Genomic DNA, 16,893 nt, shown 5'->3' with positions numbered 1-16,893 from the left:
AAATGCTGTATAGTCTGTATAGGCTTAAGGTTACATTAATATATAAAATCTAATGATATCCTTAATAGACTAATAATAATAATCTTTCCTAAATTAAGAGAAAGAATTAGCATAAAATTATTAATTCTCTTTAAAGTTATGAATTTATATATAATGAAAATACATCCATTATAATTAAGAAATAATGACTATTTTATCTTACAGTTAAACCTACATTGAAAAATTTTTATTAGGCAAACTATTTTTACATTACAAATACTTTAAATAACTTCATATTTTTTACCTAATTCTTTCTTCCATTGATTGCTGTTCATGATGGAGATATGAAGTTACTTGTTGATGGACAGCCATAACTGCTGCTTCTAAATGTTTATTCTGAATTGCACATTCAAAACCTTGTAAAAATTTATATTAATTTAAAATGCTTTTACAGGAAAAAATAAAAGTTTTTTTTTTTTTTAAATTTTCATTAATAAATGGGCAATAATTAATAAGGTTTATGTAATATATGTTTATTCATTACATAAAAACAGACAAACATGCTTAATTTATACACTCAAACCTGTTTTTGTGCGGTCTTTTTTTTGTGCGATTTTTTATACGTGCAATGTGTTTTGTGCAATTATTTTTGTGCAGTATACCAATTTGATTGAAATTCATATACCGCACACAAAAAAATCACACAAATAAAAAATCGCACAAAAAAAAGACCGCACAAAAACAGGTTTGAGTGTACCTCTTGATTCTAAATTTAAAGGCTCTTTTGAAAAATGAATATAAAATATCAATATAAAACAAAAATAATATTTCGCATTTATTTGTTTATTCATATTTTATTCATATTATTAATTTTTATTTTCAGTACATAACAACAAAATTAACTGTAAAATGAAAATTTCATTTTCAATTTACAACTCATTTTAAATTAATTGAAATTTAAAATGAGTTTCATATTACATAAAAATATTACTATTAATTAATTATATCATTTTGAATGATGTAGCCAGAGATTAAATTGTATAAGTTAAAATTGTATGAGGTGCCATTTGAAGAGATTTTCTTAAAAAATGACTTATTAATTATTTCAAAAAAGGTGAAAAAGGCTTAATTTTGAGTGTAGAGCTGAGTTTTTAAAATATTGTAAATGCCTATAATGAGTAAAATTTCCATAAAGTTCAACCCACTTGAGATATGACAGGTGATTCCCCTCTCTAGCTCCTCACCACCTTGATCTTTAACCACCAAAATTTAATATTATCAATCCCCCATATACAGAAACAATTCTACCGTTTCAAAATTTTTAGTTTATTCAATCTTGAGATATAATGAAAAACAGACAACCTCCCCATACACAGAATTTTGTAAGGGTTTTTTTTTATTTTTTTGACTTTTGGTTCATATCAAAACATTGAGAACTAGGATACAAAAATGTCACCCCCTTATCATATTTTTATTATGTTATATTCTATAATTACAGGAGAAGTAAAATTAATATAAACCCAACCATGAATTTCCAGAAGGTTAAATTTAGGCCAGTGAAAACATTTATTCTGTTAAATTTAACCTTGCTGGAATTTCATGGTGGATGTTTATATTAATGCTAAGCTCCTTTATAGCATAAATTTTATCTATTTTTTTTAATATAAAAACATAATGGCACAATGAAATCTATATTTATGAAAATTTTGTCAAATGTACTTACCACATGCATTTTCATTTCCAGACCTATTTGTAATAGGAAGCAACATTTTAAATAATGGCGAATAATTAGGTTTTTCCATAATAGCTGCAATCCTTTCCTTATCACTCTGTAAAAAACATTTAGAAAAATTTTAATATATGAACATTATAATTCTCTCTTCTTTAATAAACTATAAAAATATTATGTAACTTAATAAATGTTAGGTAATAAAGAAAGAATAATTAAATAAACACACTAAAACTAAAAATCTAGCAGCAAAATACACTTAATAAGTTAACGTGTTCAATTGTCAAAAGCGGTCATCGTTTAGTGCAGAAATGTAGCGTTATCCCTGTAACAGCATGGACAATAATTTATTTGTACTAATATATGCATCACACATTACACAGGCAGTTACACCCAATAAAATTAATGTTCCTTCTTTTAAAAAATTGTTCCTAATTACAATCCCAAATCAAATTTACTAAATTAAAACAAGATAATGACTGTTTAAGACAGTTGAAAACATTTGTTTGCTGCTGGATTTTTGGTTTTAATGTCTTTATTTGAGTGTGAATAATTAATATCAAATGATATTAAAATCAATAAATTAAAATGAACTTTTAGAGTGTGATAATAGTTTTTAGTGAATGTTTTCAATAAAACTTATCATCAACAAAAAACAAAATAATGCATTCTTTAGGGGATATTTTTAGCACAATTCATGGTAGTGGTAAAGTGCTTATGTTAGGACTTTTGTTCATCTGTCCAATTTCCATGTGCCTGCGCAGTTAGGATCTTTGTGTGTCTGTCTGATTTCCATGCGCATGTGCAATGACTTCACTTTTGTTACCTAGTGTTGATCCATTCAATTCAAACATTCAATTTAAAAATTTGATTCAAACTTTGGATATTAGGCTTATAACTTAAGCCTAAACTTGGTTAGCTAGAAATTTCCAAAGTTAGGCTTAGGAGTTACCTAAGTGTTATGTTCCATTCAATCCATTTATTCATTGAGCATGTCCACGCGCATACACAAAAGAAAACTGAACCTTTTTGTTTATGGTCACTGTAAGCTATAGTAAAAACTACCCAGTTAGTATATTGTATTAAATTAAATTTTATAATACATTTAATATAGTAATAATAATAATTATTATTATTATTCTTATTATTATTATTAATATTATAATTATAATAAATTTATTTTTAAAATATTAGATTCACTTTAGTGAAGTGTGCTATCAGATAGGCTTGACCAGTCTTGTTAAAATATAGAATCTGAATAACTATATTTTAAACATTATTATTTTCAAAGTGCATTATTCTTATAAGTAAAGTTAAGTTATTCAAAAGTATTTACCAATAAACTAAAGCAGATTCCAAAATTCTGCTATGTGGTGACAGTTTATTTATTGATTTTAACATCTTAGTACAATTAATTATTCTTTCTGTATTATTTATATTGCAGTGTTCTTTATATTAGAAAATAAAATGTTAAAGGTTATCAAACAAACTTTAGACACATGCTTACTTAATGAAATAAACATTTTTGAATTGCTTGATGAATCATTTTCAGAGTGCATAATATTGTAGAATACAGACTATCATTAAATAATGTTTAAACAATTTAAAACAGAATGTAAAAATTGAAGATGTAAATTTTTCAATAAATCTTCAGCTTTTATATCCTATTCTAAATCTTTAAGCGGTATTCTGATTTTATGTAACCTGAAGATGATTTGACAAACAAATTGAAAAGTATTTCTTTCATTAAATTTTGGTAGATAATTTTGTTAGATAGAGGTAATGCCGTTTTTATACGCATACTTCAATAACCAGAACAAATAAAAGTAACTTAAAAGTATGTAAATAAATAAATTATATAATAATCGAAGAAAGAGAGAATTTTTTGATTAAATATAATATATTTTAGAACTTAAAAAGATAAAAGAATTTTACAATAAGAAAAGTTTTGTTCTAGCTTTTTGGCTATAAATTATTTCTATAATTATACTAAAACTTTTTCTTGAAGTTAGAAAATTTTATTAAACAAAAAGTTTTCAGAGAATTATTTCACTATTACATTTATGTACAAAAATCTGTTCTCCCTTTCATAATGAAAGAGTATGACTGATAAAATATTTTCCAGTTTATATCTTGTTCTTCTAACAGTAATAAGAGATATATGTTATGCATCTGTTAATACACCAACAACTGCCATAAATGATCGGGCTAAATTTTGGATATATGATTATAGATTAGAAATAAATTTGGCACTAGAGTTAGGTGTGAGGCGCCACATGCCTAACTCTAGTGCCAAATTTATTTCTAATCTATAGTCATATATCCAAAATTTAGCCCGAATTTACAGCAGTTGTTGGTATATTTGCTTATGTTATCAAGTTTCGTTTGATGTATATTTACGCATCTGTTACATACAAAAAAGAAAGTTTCCAAATAGAAAAACAAAATTCTTATATGTGTCTGAAAACATTATTGTTTTATAAAAGTTTCCAACATATTAATTTGAATTTTTTTTAGAATTTCATGTTATTGAATATATTGTTTATATACTGCATGGGCAAAAAGTTTTCAGAAAATTTTCACTTTTATAATGGCAACACTGAGGAGATGTGTACGGTGGTAGTGTACAACACTATATATTTCTCCATTCAATACACAGGATGAAGTTCGACAGTGCATCATTAAATTTTATAAGATGTATCCAATGAATCACTTGAAATGCATTGCAATCTTTTGACAGAAATCAAGAAAAATCTTTATTTTCCTTTTTCAACTCTCTCCACCCATGGACACTAAGAGGGCATTTTTAGCAAGCCCATTTTGGGTTTAGCCAGACCTACAATGGGGCCCAATATACCCAGGCAGCCCACAACTGAAAAATTCCTGTTTGACCTTTCCAGATTTGATGCTGGGTCACCCAGAATGGTAGGCTGCCACCTTAACCGTATAGCCATCCAGCCAGAAGGAATCTGAAATTTGTGAATGCTGGCTGTTTAAATGACTATCTTCCAGAGGTGTGCAAATGGATAAAATGCTTTTGGAAAGGAAAAGATGTAAATCAATCCATGCAAATGATTATTTGTTGTTTTACTGCTCTCACAGATGAAAATTCTGAGTGAATACAAAACATTGTATTGTCTGATTGGTGTGTAAAAACAAAAAAACAAAAAAAAAGTTGCAGAGTATCTGGGTATCAGAAGGTAGCATTCTCATAATTTTGCATGAAGATTTAAAGACGCAAAAACTTCATTCCAAAGTTTTTGACAGTGGAACAAAAACTGCAACATATGCTTGCTGCTGTGACTGGATTTTAGAGGAAATGATGATAACCATCTTGAATGAGTAATAGCAGATGGCAAATTGTAGATTTACAGGTACAACCCAGAAAGTAAATAACAGAGAGAAGAGTGGATAAGAGAGAGACTGAAAAAGAGAGAAAAACTTGACTGAAAATTATGGCAATCATTATTTGTTATTTTTGACATTTGAGATATCTCATGCACTATGAATTTGTTCTAGACAATCAAACAGTTCATTCTGCATTCTATGTGGCTATTTATAAGTGACTGAAACCAGAATTGTATAAAGAGAATTAGGTTTTGCACAACATGCACCAGCACATATGTTGGTTACTGTAAGGAAATTTATCAGCCAGAATTCCATGACAGTGCTTGATAATTCTTACTTCTCTGGCTTGGCACCATGCAATTTCTTTGTTCTCCAAACTCAAACATGTACAGAGGATCCATTACCAAGAGACACAGATGATTAAGAAAAAATTGTAATGAGTACTGAAAGCATAGTTGATGCTAAGTACCAGCACAACTTCCAGGAGTGAAAACAGAGGTAGATTAAGCATGTAAGTGTGGAAAAAAAGTATTTTCAAGGAAACTATGTTAATATACTGTAAAATAAAAAAATTATGTAGCAATATTCCATGAACGTTTTGCCCACACCATGTATACGTACATTAATAAACAGTAAAATTTTACACTGTGCATTTCAGAAAAATGAACAATAATTACTATAGTAATTTAATGATTCTGATAATTTGGCACTACAGTCAGTTGCATCATTATCTAGTAAAAAATTTAATAATTAAATAATTTGTCTAAATTTTAAATAAGTTTTTAAATATGGAAAAAACAACAACACATAACTGTTTAGTTATGTATTATTTCTAAAATTAATGCATTTCCAAAATAAAAGTTTATTTTGTAATAAATGTATAAATAAAATGCACAAAGTAAATGTTATTTATCTGTAAAGAAAATACATATTATTAGCCAAAAACACATACCTTAAAGTATCCTCATTTTTTTTGATAATTTTTAAACAAAAATTTGTCTCATAAAACTTTGGTGAAGAAATGTACGCAGTAAATGCTATTTATATAGCTAAACAATCAATCTAAGTTAAGAAATTATGGCCTTATAAAATAATATTTTACAAAAAGTTTTAAATTTTCTTAATAATTAGTATATTAAATGGAATGTAAAATTATAATAAAAGGCTAAATTAATATAATATAGACTCTCAAGTCCAAAAAAACAAGCATAACCATTAATTTGGCTTCTATCTTGGAAACTACTGATCAGAACAAATGCAAACCACGCAACAAATATTTCATTGTCAAATCATTGATGAGTGCAGCCCTGTGTGCAAAGGCATTATTGTTCATGAAAATGAAATTTGCAGTCAAAACACCTTAGGAAAGCCTTACGTGAGGGCTCCAAAACCTTGTTTTTGGATATTAAGCAAAATTGCCTTTTCAAAAATGTGGCACTCAGTGCAGCAATTAAGCATAATGCTGACCCAGACTATGATACCATCTCCAAATTCTGTGCCTAGTCTAGAGTTATGTGAATAGCAACAAATGTTGTTGAGAGTGTCATGTTCACTCATTCAGTGAATGATCTCACCAAATCAGTTGGTACCACATGATATTCTCAACATGTTGTTATTTGCATAACTTTAGACATTCTGGTCTCTTTTCATAACATTCATACAAGTGCATCAAGTTCCCTGCTCTCTCCAGATTATAATGTGACAAAGAATCATTCCATATACTTTAGCTGGACTTATCAATGAACAGAAAATTACCCCATTCATCCAAAGTTCAATGTTGACCTTCCTTACACCATCATAAATGAGCTCTTCTGTGCAGAAAGGTCAATAGAATGCAACATACTGGCATATCTGTCAAAAAAATCATTTACTTGAAGCCTCCTGTAGACAGTCTGTTGTGAAACTCTAATACTATTAGCCATAGACAGCTCCACAGAGAACTACCTGATAGGGTAGTTCTCTGTGGAGCTGTCTATGGCTGTCTATGCAACCAAATCTTTTGTTAAAACACATTGTTAACATCAAATAGGGTGGTTGAGGGCAGTAACTCTTGGATGTTCACTTCCTAGTTGACATCCAACATCTCTCATCCTTTGAAATCCTGGCTATGACACACTACACACATTCAAAGTCCTGGACAAATCTGTTTGCTACTGATACTGATACTGCTACTTCTAGCCTTACAATAATTCTTCCTTTCATAAAATCATCTTTGTGACATCTTTATGACATAATCACTGTCAGTATCCTTTATAATTGAAAGAGGTTCAGATGACACACACAAGTTGGTAACCAAAAATACTATTTTTGTTCTTTATTGCTATAGATAAAGTAACTGACTAGATAGCAAACAAGTTGTTCTCCTGGGGTGTTAATTGCTAACACTTGTATTTGGACACACTATTATTATATAATAAAACAGTAACAAGCTATCTACTGGGCTGTTTATTTTGTTTAGTTTTTGCTTTGTTTATGGATTGAAAAGTTATGCTTATTTCTCAAACATGAGGGAATATATAAATAATATATTTGACTTCTTATATGTAAAAATAATCTTTTACATAAAAAATATATAAGAAATTAAATTAATGGTATCCATCACGATAAACAATGTTTTAATTCATCACTTTTATCTACATACTGCTGTAAATAAATTATTACTTATTAAGAAAAATTAAATTCTAGTAAAGTAAAAAATGAATTTGATAGTTTGAAAACTAGTTTTTAATATTCTAGGTCAGCGATTCTCAATCGTCTTAGCTCTGCGACCTCCAAATAGTAAATATAAACAAAATTAATATTTTGCGACCCACCCACCCAAAGGAATAATAACAGTAAGCATTACTATTACTAATTGAATTTTGACTGTAATTATAAATGTAAATTTTTTAAAATATTATATAATCACATTGCACTAATTTTATACATTAAAAAAATACCAACAGTATAAAAAATGTAATACAACTATTCCTATTATTTTATGTTGCTGCATTTATAACGATGGTATGAACATGCATGTATGACATGTACTGTACCGTACATACATGAGCAATTTACAAGATCCAACTTGATGTGTATGTGCTCTTTGTAATTTGATCTCCTATAATACTCGCCATGAGAACATGTTTGAACATGCATATGGATGCCTTTGAACAAGTCATGCTGTCACTAGTATAAAAGAGGTGCTGGCGATTGCACCACTTCAGTTAAGTTTCGAATGCGAAGCGTGCATCTGGTGCTTTTATTTTAGTGTGCGGTCAACCGTGAAACTGAATTGTTTTTTTGTTTAATTTCTAATGCAAAATGCATAAATTTGTGAAAAAACAAAGTGAGCCATCTACATCCAGTAAATCAGTTGATAAAAAGATAAAATTGTACAATGACAATTATTTAAATTATGGTTTCACCTCATTGGATGGAAAGCCACAGTGTGTTGTTTGCTCTCAAGTTCTCTCCAAGGAAAGCATGAAGCCATCAAAATTAGTTCAACACTTGGAAATTAAACATCCGGCTCATAAAAACAAACCCTTGGAATTTTTCCAAAAAAAATTACATACCTTGAGAAATCAACAAACTTCTATTTGTAAGTTAAGCCATATGGATAAAAGTGTACTCGAAGCATCTTATCTCGGAGCATTAAGAGAAGCTAAGATATCTAAACCCGGTATAATTGCCAAAAACCTCATATTGCCTACTGTAATTGATATGGTCAGTGTTTTAATAGGTGTGGAAGAAGCAAAAAAATTGAAAAACATTCTGCTTTCTAACAACATAATGTCAAGACAAATTGATGACATGGCTGCTGATGTTTGCGATCAGATAATTCAGCAAGTGAGTTCAAGTGAATTTTTTAGTATTCAATTTTATGAATTGACAGATGTAGTAAACATGTTTCAGTTCTTATGTTTTGTGAGGTATGAATGTAATAGGGACAAATCAATCAAAGAAAATATGTTGTTTTGCAAAACAGTACCGGATCATGCAACAGGACAATGTCTTTTTGATGTTTTTTATGAAGCTATGAGAAACTGTACTAACATAGATTGGAGAAAATGTATTGCAATATGTAGTAATGGTGCAAAGGCTATAACATGAAAGAACAGTGGATTAATGAAAATATTAAGCGATCGTCTTATACCAAGGGCAGAATAGACACACTGCTTCCTTCACAGACATGCTCGTCTGCATGTCTGTGCATATGCCGGAAAATCTCAATCAAATTCTTTGTGAAGCTGTGAAGTTGGTTAATTTTATTAAAAGCTGACCGTACAGAACAAGCTGTTTGCTAAACTATGCAATGAAATGGGCAAAATTAAAAAAATCCCTTCTTTTCCATACAGAAGTTAGATGGTTATCACAAAGGAAAGTGTTAACCTGGGTATTGGAATTGCAAAATGAATTAATAATATTTTTCCAGGATAAACAAATGCCATTCTCATTGTTTTTACAGAATAATGAGTGTATGTTGTTGTTGGCTTACTTAGCTGATGTATTTTCGCATTTAAACGACTTGAATGTGAATTTACAAGGACATGATAAAAACATTTTATTAATGACAGACAAAGTTCATGCATTCATTAAGAAGCTTGATATCTGGCTTATTTGCCTTCAAAGCAAAAATTTGGATATGTTCCCACTCACTTCGGATTATATTGAGAAAAATTTGAATAAACAAGACACTATTATTCACCACAGTTTGGATTGCTTGAAGATACATTTGCATGAGCTAAAAACGCAATTGATGGAGTATTTCCCGAAAGATAAAAATGATTTCTCAAAGAGATGGGTACTGAATTTGTTTAGTGAAAATGTTGTTGCCGCTGCTAAGTTACCAGTTGAGATTCATGACCAGCTCATCGAAATGTCTGCCGACAAAACGCTACAACTGCAATTTACATCTGAAGATTTAAATATGTTTTGGCTTTCTCGTTGACATGAATATGGAAATTTAGTCACAGAAGCATTGAAAATATTAATCCCTTTTGCCATGTCTTATCTCTGCGAAAAGGGTTTTTCATCTATGGTTGCACTAAAACTAAATACAGAAATTGTCTTTTATCGCTTTTGTGTGTTTCTAATATAGATCCGCGTATGGAGAAAATTTTAAATACATCCATCACATTAATTTCTTTTCCTTACATGTGTACTTATTGTAAGTAAAACATTTATAAGTTTATAATAAATGATTTTTTCTCATAAAATGATTTCATTACTGTTTCGCGACCCCCAGGTTGAGAAATGCTGTTCTAGGCGATTGTAATTAAATACACCTATTCAACATTAAGTTGACAGAAGTTTAGCAGTCAAAATGCAACCAAATCTAATATATAGTGCCATTTCAAGGCATGTGAAAGATATTTCTGTAAAAAGTTAGTAAAAATACTCACACTATGGCACTTTTGATACTGCATGCAGCAACAATTTAACTTGTAAAAGACACTCATGCTGTACAGAGATTTCAGCAATGCAAGAGATACTACACATTTCTAAAGATGTAAAACCCAAGATGTAATATCCCCATTCTAGAGATGTAAAACATATGATGGAAGTTCAATGTTCTTCCTTAATTGACCCTCTATGTTGTTTCTCATATGCAGTGTAATACTGTCTTTCAAGGCTTCCAAATTTACACTATGTATGTCTTCAGGTAAAACTTAAAAAAGTATGGTTTAATGTCTCCACAACCAAAAAAAATCACAAAGATTAACATCACATCACTTGCAGGGCCAAAAGTGTCATATAGTTGAGTTATAATGTAATTTCTATTTTTACAAAAATGTCTTCTGTATTTCTGAAATGTCATCATACCAAATTTGGTTGCATTTGGCTTGTTAAATCTTTCCCTAAATGGTATTAAACAGGAGTATTTTTATTGCAATCAACCTTAAATTTAACATATAATCTAAATAATTATTTAAAAAAGAATTGTGGTTCTATATTATTAAAATAAAACAAAACAGTATGATATATATTAATTAGTAATTTATTATATTAAAAATATTTTTTACTGGTTTCGGTGCAATAACTAAATACATTTCTAATAGAATGATTTTCAAATTAAATGAAATTAATTTTCAATATTAATTTTTACATTCTACATTTTAAAACTTTTTATCTGCATTAACTGGAAAATACATCAAATTGTGTTATAATACTCCATTTATTTAGTGTATCTTTAGAGTTTTATCATACACTTTTCATGTTCTTAAATTTAACAAATAATTTTCAAATCATAATCTAGAACAGTATTTTCTAAAATCTAGCGTTTTAATATAATATGAATGAGATGTTATAAATTTATAAGGTTTTGTTACAAGAATCAACTGTTTTTTCAATAGGATTACAATTAGTCATTTGTCAACCCTAATCATAAAAGCAATTAGTAATGTTTCAAAATTTTTTATTAAATTGAATCAAGAACTGAAAACCTAATAAAACTCTAATTTCATATGCTTTTAAAGCATTCACTTCTTAGATTTTTCCCTTACTAAAAACAGAGTTATATGAACTTACAAATGTTAAATAATAAACATTACATAATAAATAAATGGCCATTTGTTTAGTTTAGTTAGTTTAGAAATTATTTTGTTGAAGTTTCCCACTTTAATATTTACTGTCTCGATGATTGCCAATGTGAAGAAACTAAATATTAACAAATAGATTAATTGCAGATATTTATACATAAAACAATAAAAATCATTCTATAAATGTTTTAAAATGTAAAACAAATTATAGTTATTAGTTGTCCATTATCAATTGATTGTGGAAAACTAACTGAAATGAGATGAGGCTATCCTTCAAGGTGTTAACAATTGAAAGTAGTAATAATATTTGTTCATTCCATTAAATAAATTAAAATATAATGAAAAATAAATAAAAACAAACCTCTAATTGCAGATTTACAAATACATTACTATCAGAATCATCATTATGATTTGCGTAAGAATCCATTCCACAGCTGAGGCATGAAATAATCTCCCATTTTCCTACTGTTCGGCTGTGAACAAAGTTGTTTTGAGACTGGAAGGAAAATAATTAATTTATTAAATGCATTCCTGATACAAAAATTGAGAATATATTTAATATCAGTTAAATATTGAAATTGAATTTATTGAAATGATTAATAAACAATAATTGTTTAATTCCATAATAATTAATTTTGAAATAAATTGGTTAGATGACTACAATAAGAAATTTTCTACTGTTTTGATAGATTAAAATATGAATTCCTTCTCGATTCTTGTAAATTTTATAAATAGTTAGATCTGGACAGCCAGATGGCTGAGCAGTTAAGGTATCAGCCTACTGTTCTAGGGGACTCACTACTGGATGGGTTGAAAAACCCCAGGAACTTTCCAAGGGTAGTCTGTCTGAATATGTTGGGCTTCACCATTCGGCTTCCCCATTATGGACCTTGCAAATTCATAATGAACTTACTAAAAACAGTCCTCTTAGTGCCCACAGGGCAAAAAGAATTATTTAAAAAATTTAGTAGTTAGATCTGAACTTTCCTTCCCAACACAAGAAAATATTGATTCTACTGGAAGCCAGATTTCATTCAAAATGAAAAAAATTGAAAGAGCATAACTTACAACAGTTTATAGTGATATATCAAATGTTAAAAATTAAATTCTGTTGATTTGTAGAGAACTATATACAAAAATTTTAATAATGATACATTATATTTTTCACATGAATATTACAATGGCCACAAATCCCCTTAGGTATGTTGACCAGACATCACCGAATTCTGGGGGACTGTCCCTTGTTTTGTCTGTTTTTAATATTCAATTATAGCACCAAACTTTGAATAGAGCAATTTTAATAACATACCAATATAATATCACCAATTAAATAATTAATTAATATATAAATAATTAAATTTTAAAAAATAGCCAAAATTCAGTTTTAGACCCCAATTTCACTGATTCCAAAATATGTTCCTGATTGGATTGTAAATGTATGGGTAAACCTACCTTAGGCTCTTTTCAATGCCTGACTGATTTTACTGCCCAAATAATTAATCAAGTGATTTGATACTCCAAAGTAATACTTATAAAGTGTAAAGATCCATTTCCATTAGTGGAAAAGTAATATGAAAACCAAAGCAAAAATATTTTCTGTTTCTGTAGCATAGAAAGAGTTTAGAAAAGTGAGTAAGAAAGTATTTTAAATTCTGTTGTTGTAAGCAGAAACAGGAAGTTGATAGAAAACAATCTTCACTAATGACTACCGGTACATATTTGATCAAATACAACCTCTTCAACCTTCAGATTTCCGGTACAAAACGACGAAAGTTAACAAACTAACATTTTCGATTCTCCACCGAGATCTTCGTCAGGTTCATTGATGCTTGCAAAATGGAATGCGATAAGAGTATCGCATTCCATTTTGCAAGCATCAATGAACCTGACGAAGATCTCGGTGGAGAATCGAAAATGTTAGTTTGTTAACTTTCGTCATTTTGTACCGGAAATCTGAAGGAAGTTGATAGCCAACAGAAAATGAGGATGACTGCAACATCTATAGATCAGCATGGCTAATAACTAAATAAAACATCAATTGCATACAAGAATATGAAATGTATTGCTATATTATGAAGCTTTTCAATATCCATTAAAATTTAACTTCTAAAAAGATCTGCAAATAATTTAATTTCTTTTAATTTCTTTAAAATATTTATCATATTAAATTCATTTACAAAATATTAATTTACCTTAGTAATTCCACCTAGATCCAAGGAAACTTTGGTTATACTATTTTTGAAAAATTTATCGTCACCTTCAGTTGTAGATAAATGAAGATCTGAAGTATTAATTGCTGAGATATCATTCCCTTTAGCATGTATTCGGATATTAAGACAAGCACAAACAAACTGCACCATAATGCTGTTAAATATATTTTAATTATTTTAAACTATCTCAAAACTTGAGAGAATATATATATATATATATATTTGTACAGTATATTTATTCCAATAAACAGCATGCTGCCTATAACTTTTTCCATCTTGCAGCTATGCTAATTATTAGAATATATATGGTATATATAAAAATAATATGTTGTGCTGAATGTAAAATTGTTATCATGCAACATATCTAATATAAAAATAAAAATATAAAAAATTGCATGATCTTTGATACAAAAGAATATGTCCTGTGAATATCAAATAAGAAGCATAAATGAAACACGTGAAAAAAAAAATTCATGCGTCACTCAAGGCCATTTTGTCCAGGCCTTTTAAAAAGAACATAATCAGAAACAATGATTCTTATATTTTATATTTTCATAACAAAGAGAATATCTGAAATTCTTTTAACATGAAAATTATTTAAAAGAAAACATTAAACATCATCATTAAATTTTATTTAACATAAAGTATGAAATATTGTGAAGTTTTAAATTTAATAGTTAAAAAGGACAAAAAACTACTCAATCTACTAGTTTCAATTAACCTGAAGCAGACCTCGAGTGAGGCCGAAAACGTTTGTTGTTGGACAGTAGAAGAAGTACCGGATACAAAGGTTAGAAAAGAGGTTACGGACAAAAAACTGCAACCTTTGTATATTTATGTTACAAAAGAATTCCACCTGGTTCCATCATTTGACCACAAATCATATAAGTTCAGGTGCAAAGCTCTAAAAATTTCCACCATGTAGAGAAGACCAATAAAAGCTTCCATTTCACTCCTTGACACATCATATGCATCTCATTCCTGGGTATAGTTTGAACATATTTTCTGTATATGTTCATTTGTATACTTCATGATATCATCCAAAATTTCATTTGTAAAAATAGCCTTCAGGTAGCGACAGGTGAATTCACATCTTTCTGTGTCGTCATATCTGGAAAGTGTCTAACTAAATCACACTTTCGGGAACCTCTTGCCGTTGTTGGACACAAAACAAAAAATCGTCGTTAACGTTTTCGAACTTGGTAGTTCTTCATCAGACGGTCTAACTAACTTGTGATCAGCTGTTCATCTATTACGTGGAGGACAATTAGTTATCCATTTAGTTTTTCCATCCCTTCATGTATATTTAGGCTTTATTTTAACTTCTGCTTCATCATCTCCAGACTGTTCTGAAACTGTATCCTGTTCCTGTATATCTACATTATGTTCAATCTAATCATCAGAAAATAATTCATCAACTGCTTAAATAGTAGGTTCATTAGAAAATAAATGTCTTGTTAAGTAACTCAGATATATAGAGAGGATGTCACGCCAAAAATTTTACTGATTCAAGTGAAAAATTCTCATAAAGAGGCATTCTATGTGAATTTACGAAACTATGTGAAATATGTTCTTTAATGCCTCTTTTATGTGAATTTTTCTCTTGAGTCAATAAATGTCTTCAAATTGCACCTGGAATTACTTTTCTTTCTTCTTCTGCAAAAATGAGAAAAACTGCATCTGCGTCTTGCACGTCACTTTCTCTTAACACTTCCATTGTTGATGGAAGTGTTATGACTTAATCCTGTCCCTCCCCCAGTGGAGAAGAATTTCGAAAAATCCCTTCTTAGTGTGTGTTCTCATGACATACCCTAACTGTGTACCAAATTTTATTATTATTATTATTATGTTGGATTAAGTGAGATATACTCGGTTAACACTGGTGGCTGTGTACTATGCCAGACCAAAGTCAAGGCATAGTAACTAAAACAGAAATTAAAGAAGTGTATCAGTGTGTGTGTGTCTGTATTCAGGAATTTTCTCACAATATGACATGTATTCAATATAGTGGCCTTCTGTAGTGTGATATATGTGTTTCTATTCAATTGTAATGTGCCCAGGCTTTTGTGTAGTGTGTGTGGTATCACATCTGTAGAGGAGAGAACAACAAGTACAATAAGCACCCTATCCATCCTCCACAGATGCCTTATTTCCTGGGCGAGTTCTGTGTACTTGCTAATTTTTTCAGTGCATGCGTTTTGTATATTGTGAGTGTTTGGAATGGATATGTCTATAATGTATGTGATTTTATTGTGTTTGTCAATGAGTGTGATGTCTGGTCTGTTGTTGTAAATTGTTTTATCTGTGATTATGGCTCTGTCGTAGTACATTTTGTGCGTGTTGTTTTCCAATACTGTCTGTGGAATGTATTTGTAGTATGGTTCGTAAGATGTCTACTAATTTGTGTTTCTTTGCAAGCTCTTGGTGTATTATATTTGCTATTTGATTATGTCTGTGTAAATAATCTGTCTGTGCCAAGAGCTTGCAACCAGAGGTGATGTGTTGTATAGTTTCTGGCATGATGTGACATTTTCTGCATGTGTCATTTGTGAGTGTTGTATCTTTGAGTATGTGTTTTCTGTAGTTTTTAGTATTTATAACCTAATCCTGTATGGCGATCATGAATCCTTCCGTCTCCCCAAAGAGGCATCCCCAAGCTAACCAGCTGTTTGACACAGTTTTGTCAACAAAATCCTGGGCCAGATCATAAGGATGCATGCCATGGAGTGCCTTTCGAGCCCACGATTGCTTAATGGTGTCTATGCTTTTTATATGTTGTGTTGTGTCCATATGATGTGAGTGTAAGTTTAATGGTGTGTTATTTGAGTCTGCTATAGTTATTGCTTTATGTAATTGTGATGTTTCTTGTTTTTTGTAGAAAAACTCTCGCAGTGACTTGTAGTGAAGGTTAACTATGTCAATCAGGCCACGTCTGCCATCTTTACATGGAAGGGTTAATCTTTCTGTGGCGGATTTAGGATGATGTTGTTTATGCTTAGTAAGTGTTGTTCTTGTTTTCCTTTGGAGTTGCTCAAGATCTGTGTGAGTCCAATGTATAACTCCAAAAGAATATGTGAGTACTGGATGACATATGTGTTTATTG

The 16,893-nt window shown here is 29.8% G+C and overlaps 1 protein-coding gene across 2 annotated transcripts in view; it reads right to left on the bottom strand.

Annotated features, from left to right (window-relative positions):
* Positions 1-16,893, bottom strand: part of LOC136976506 (uncharacterized) — a 59,779-nt gene that overhangs the window by 25,778 nt on the left and 17,108 nt on the right. For both annotated transcript variants that reach the window (XM_067271842.1, XM_067271914.1), the window contains exons 3-6: positions 13,773-13,944; positions 11,942-12,076; positions 1,703-1,808; positions 284-395 (exon numbers count right to left, since the gene is read on the bottom strand). In XM_067271842.1, coding sequence (XP_067127943.1) covers positions 284-395; positions 1,703-1,808; positions 11,942-12,076; positions 13,773-13,944 — 525 coding nt within the window. The remainder of the gene's footprint in view (positions 1-283; positions 396-1,702; positions 1,809-11,941; positions 12,077-13,772; positions 13,945-16,893) is intronic.

The sequence above is a fragment of the Centruroides vittatus genome, unplaced genomic scaffold (genome assembly GCF_030686945.1).
Source record: "Centruroides vittatus isolate TY-2023 unplaced genomic scaffold, ASM3068694v2 contig_10, whole genome shotgun sequence".
NCBI lineage: Eukaryota > Metazoa > Arthropoda > Arachnida > Scorpiones > Buthidae > Centruroides > Centruroides vittatus.
The sequence above is the reverse complement of the archived record's forward strand: the minus strand, read 5'-3'. Positions and strand labels throughout refer to the sequence as shown.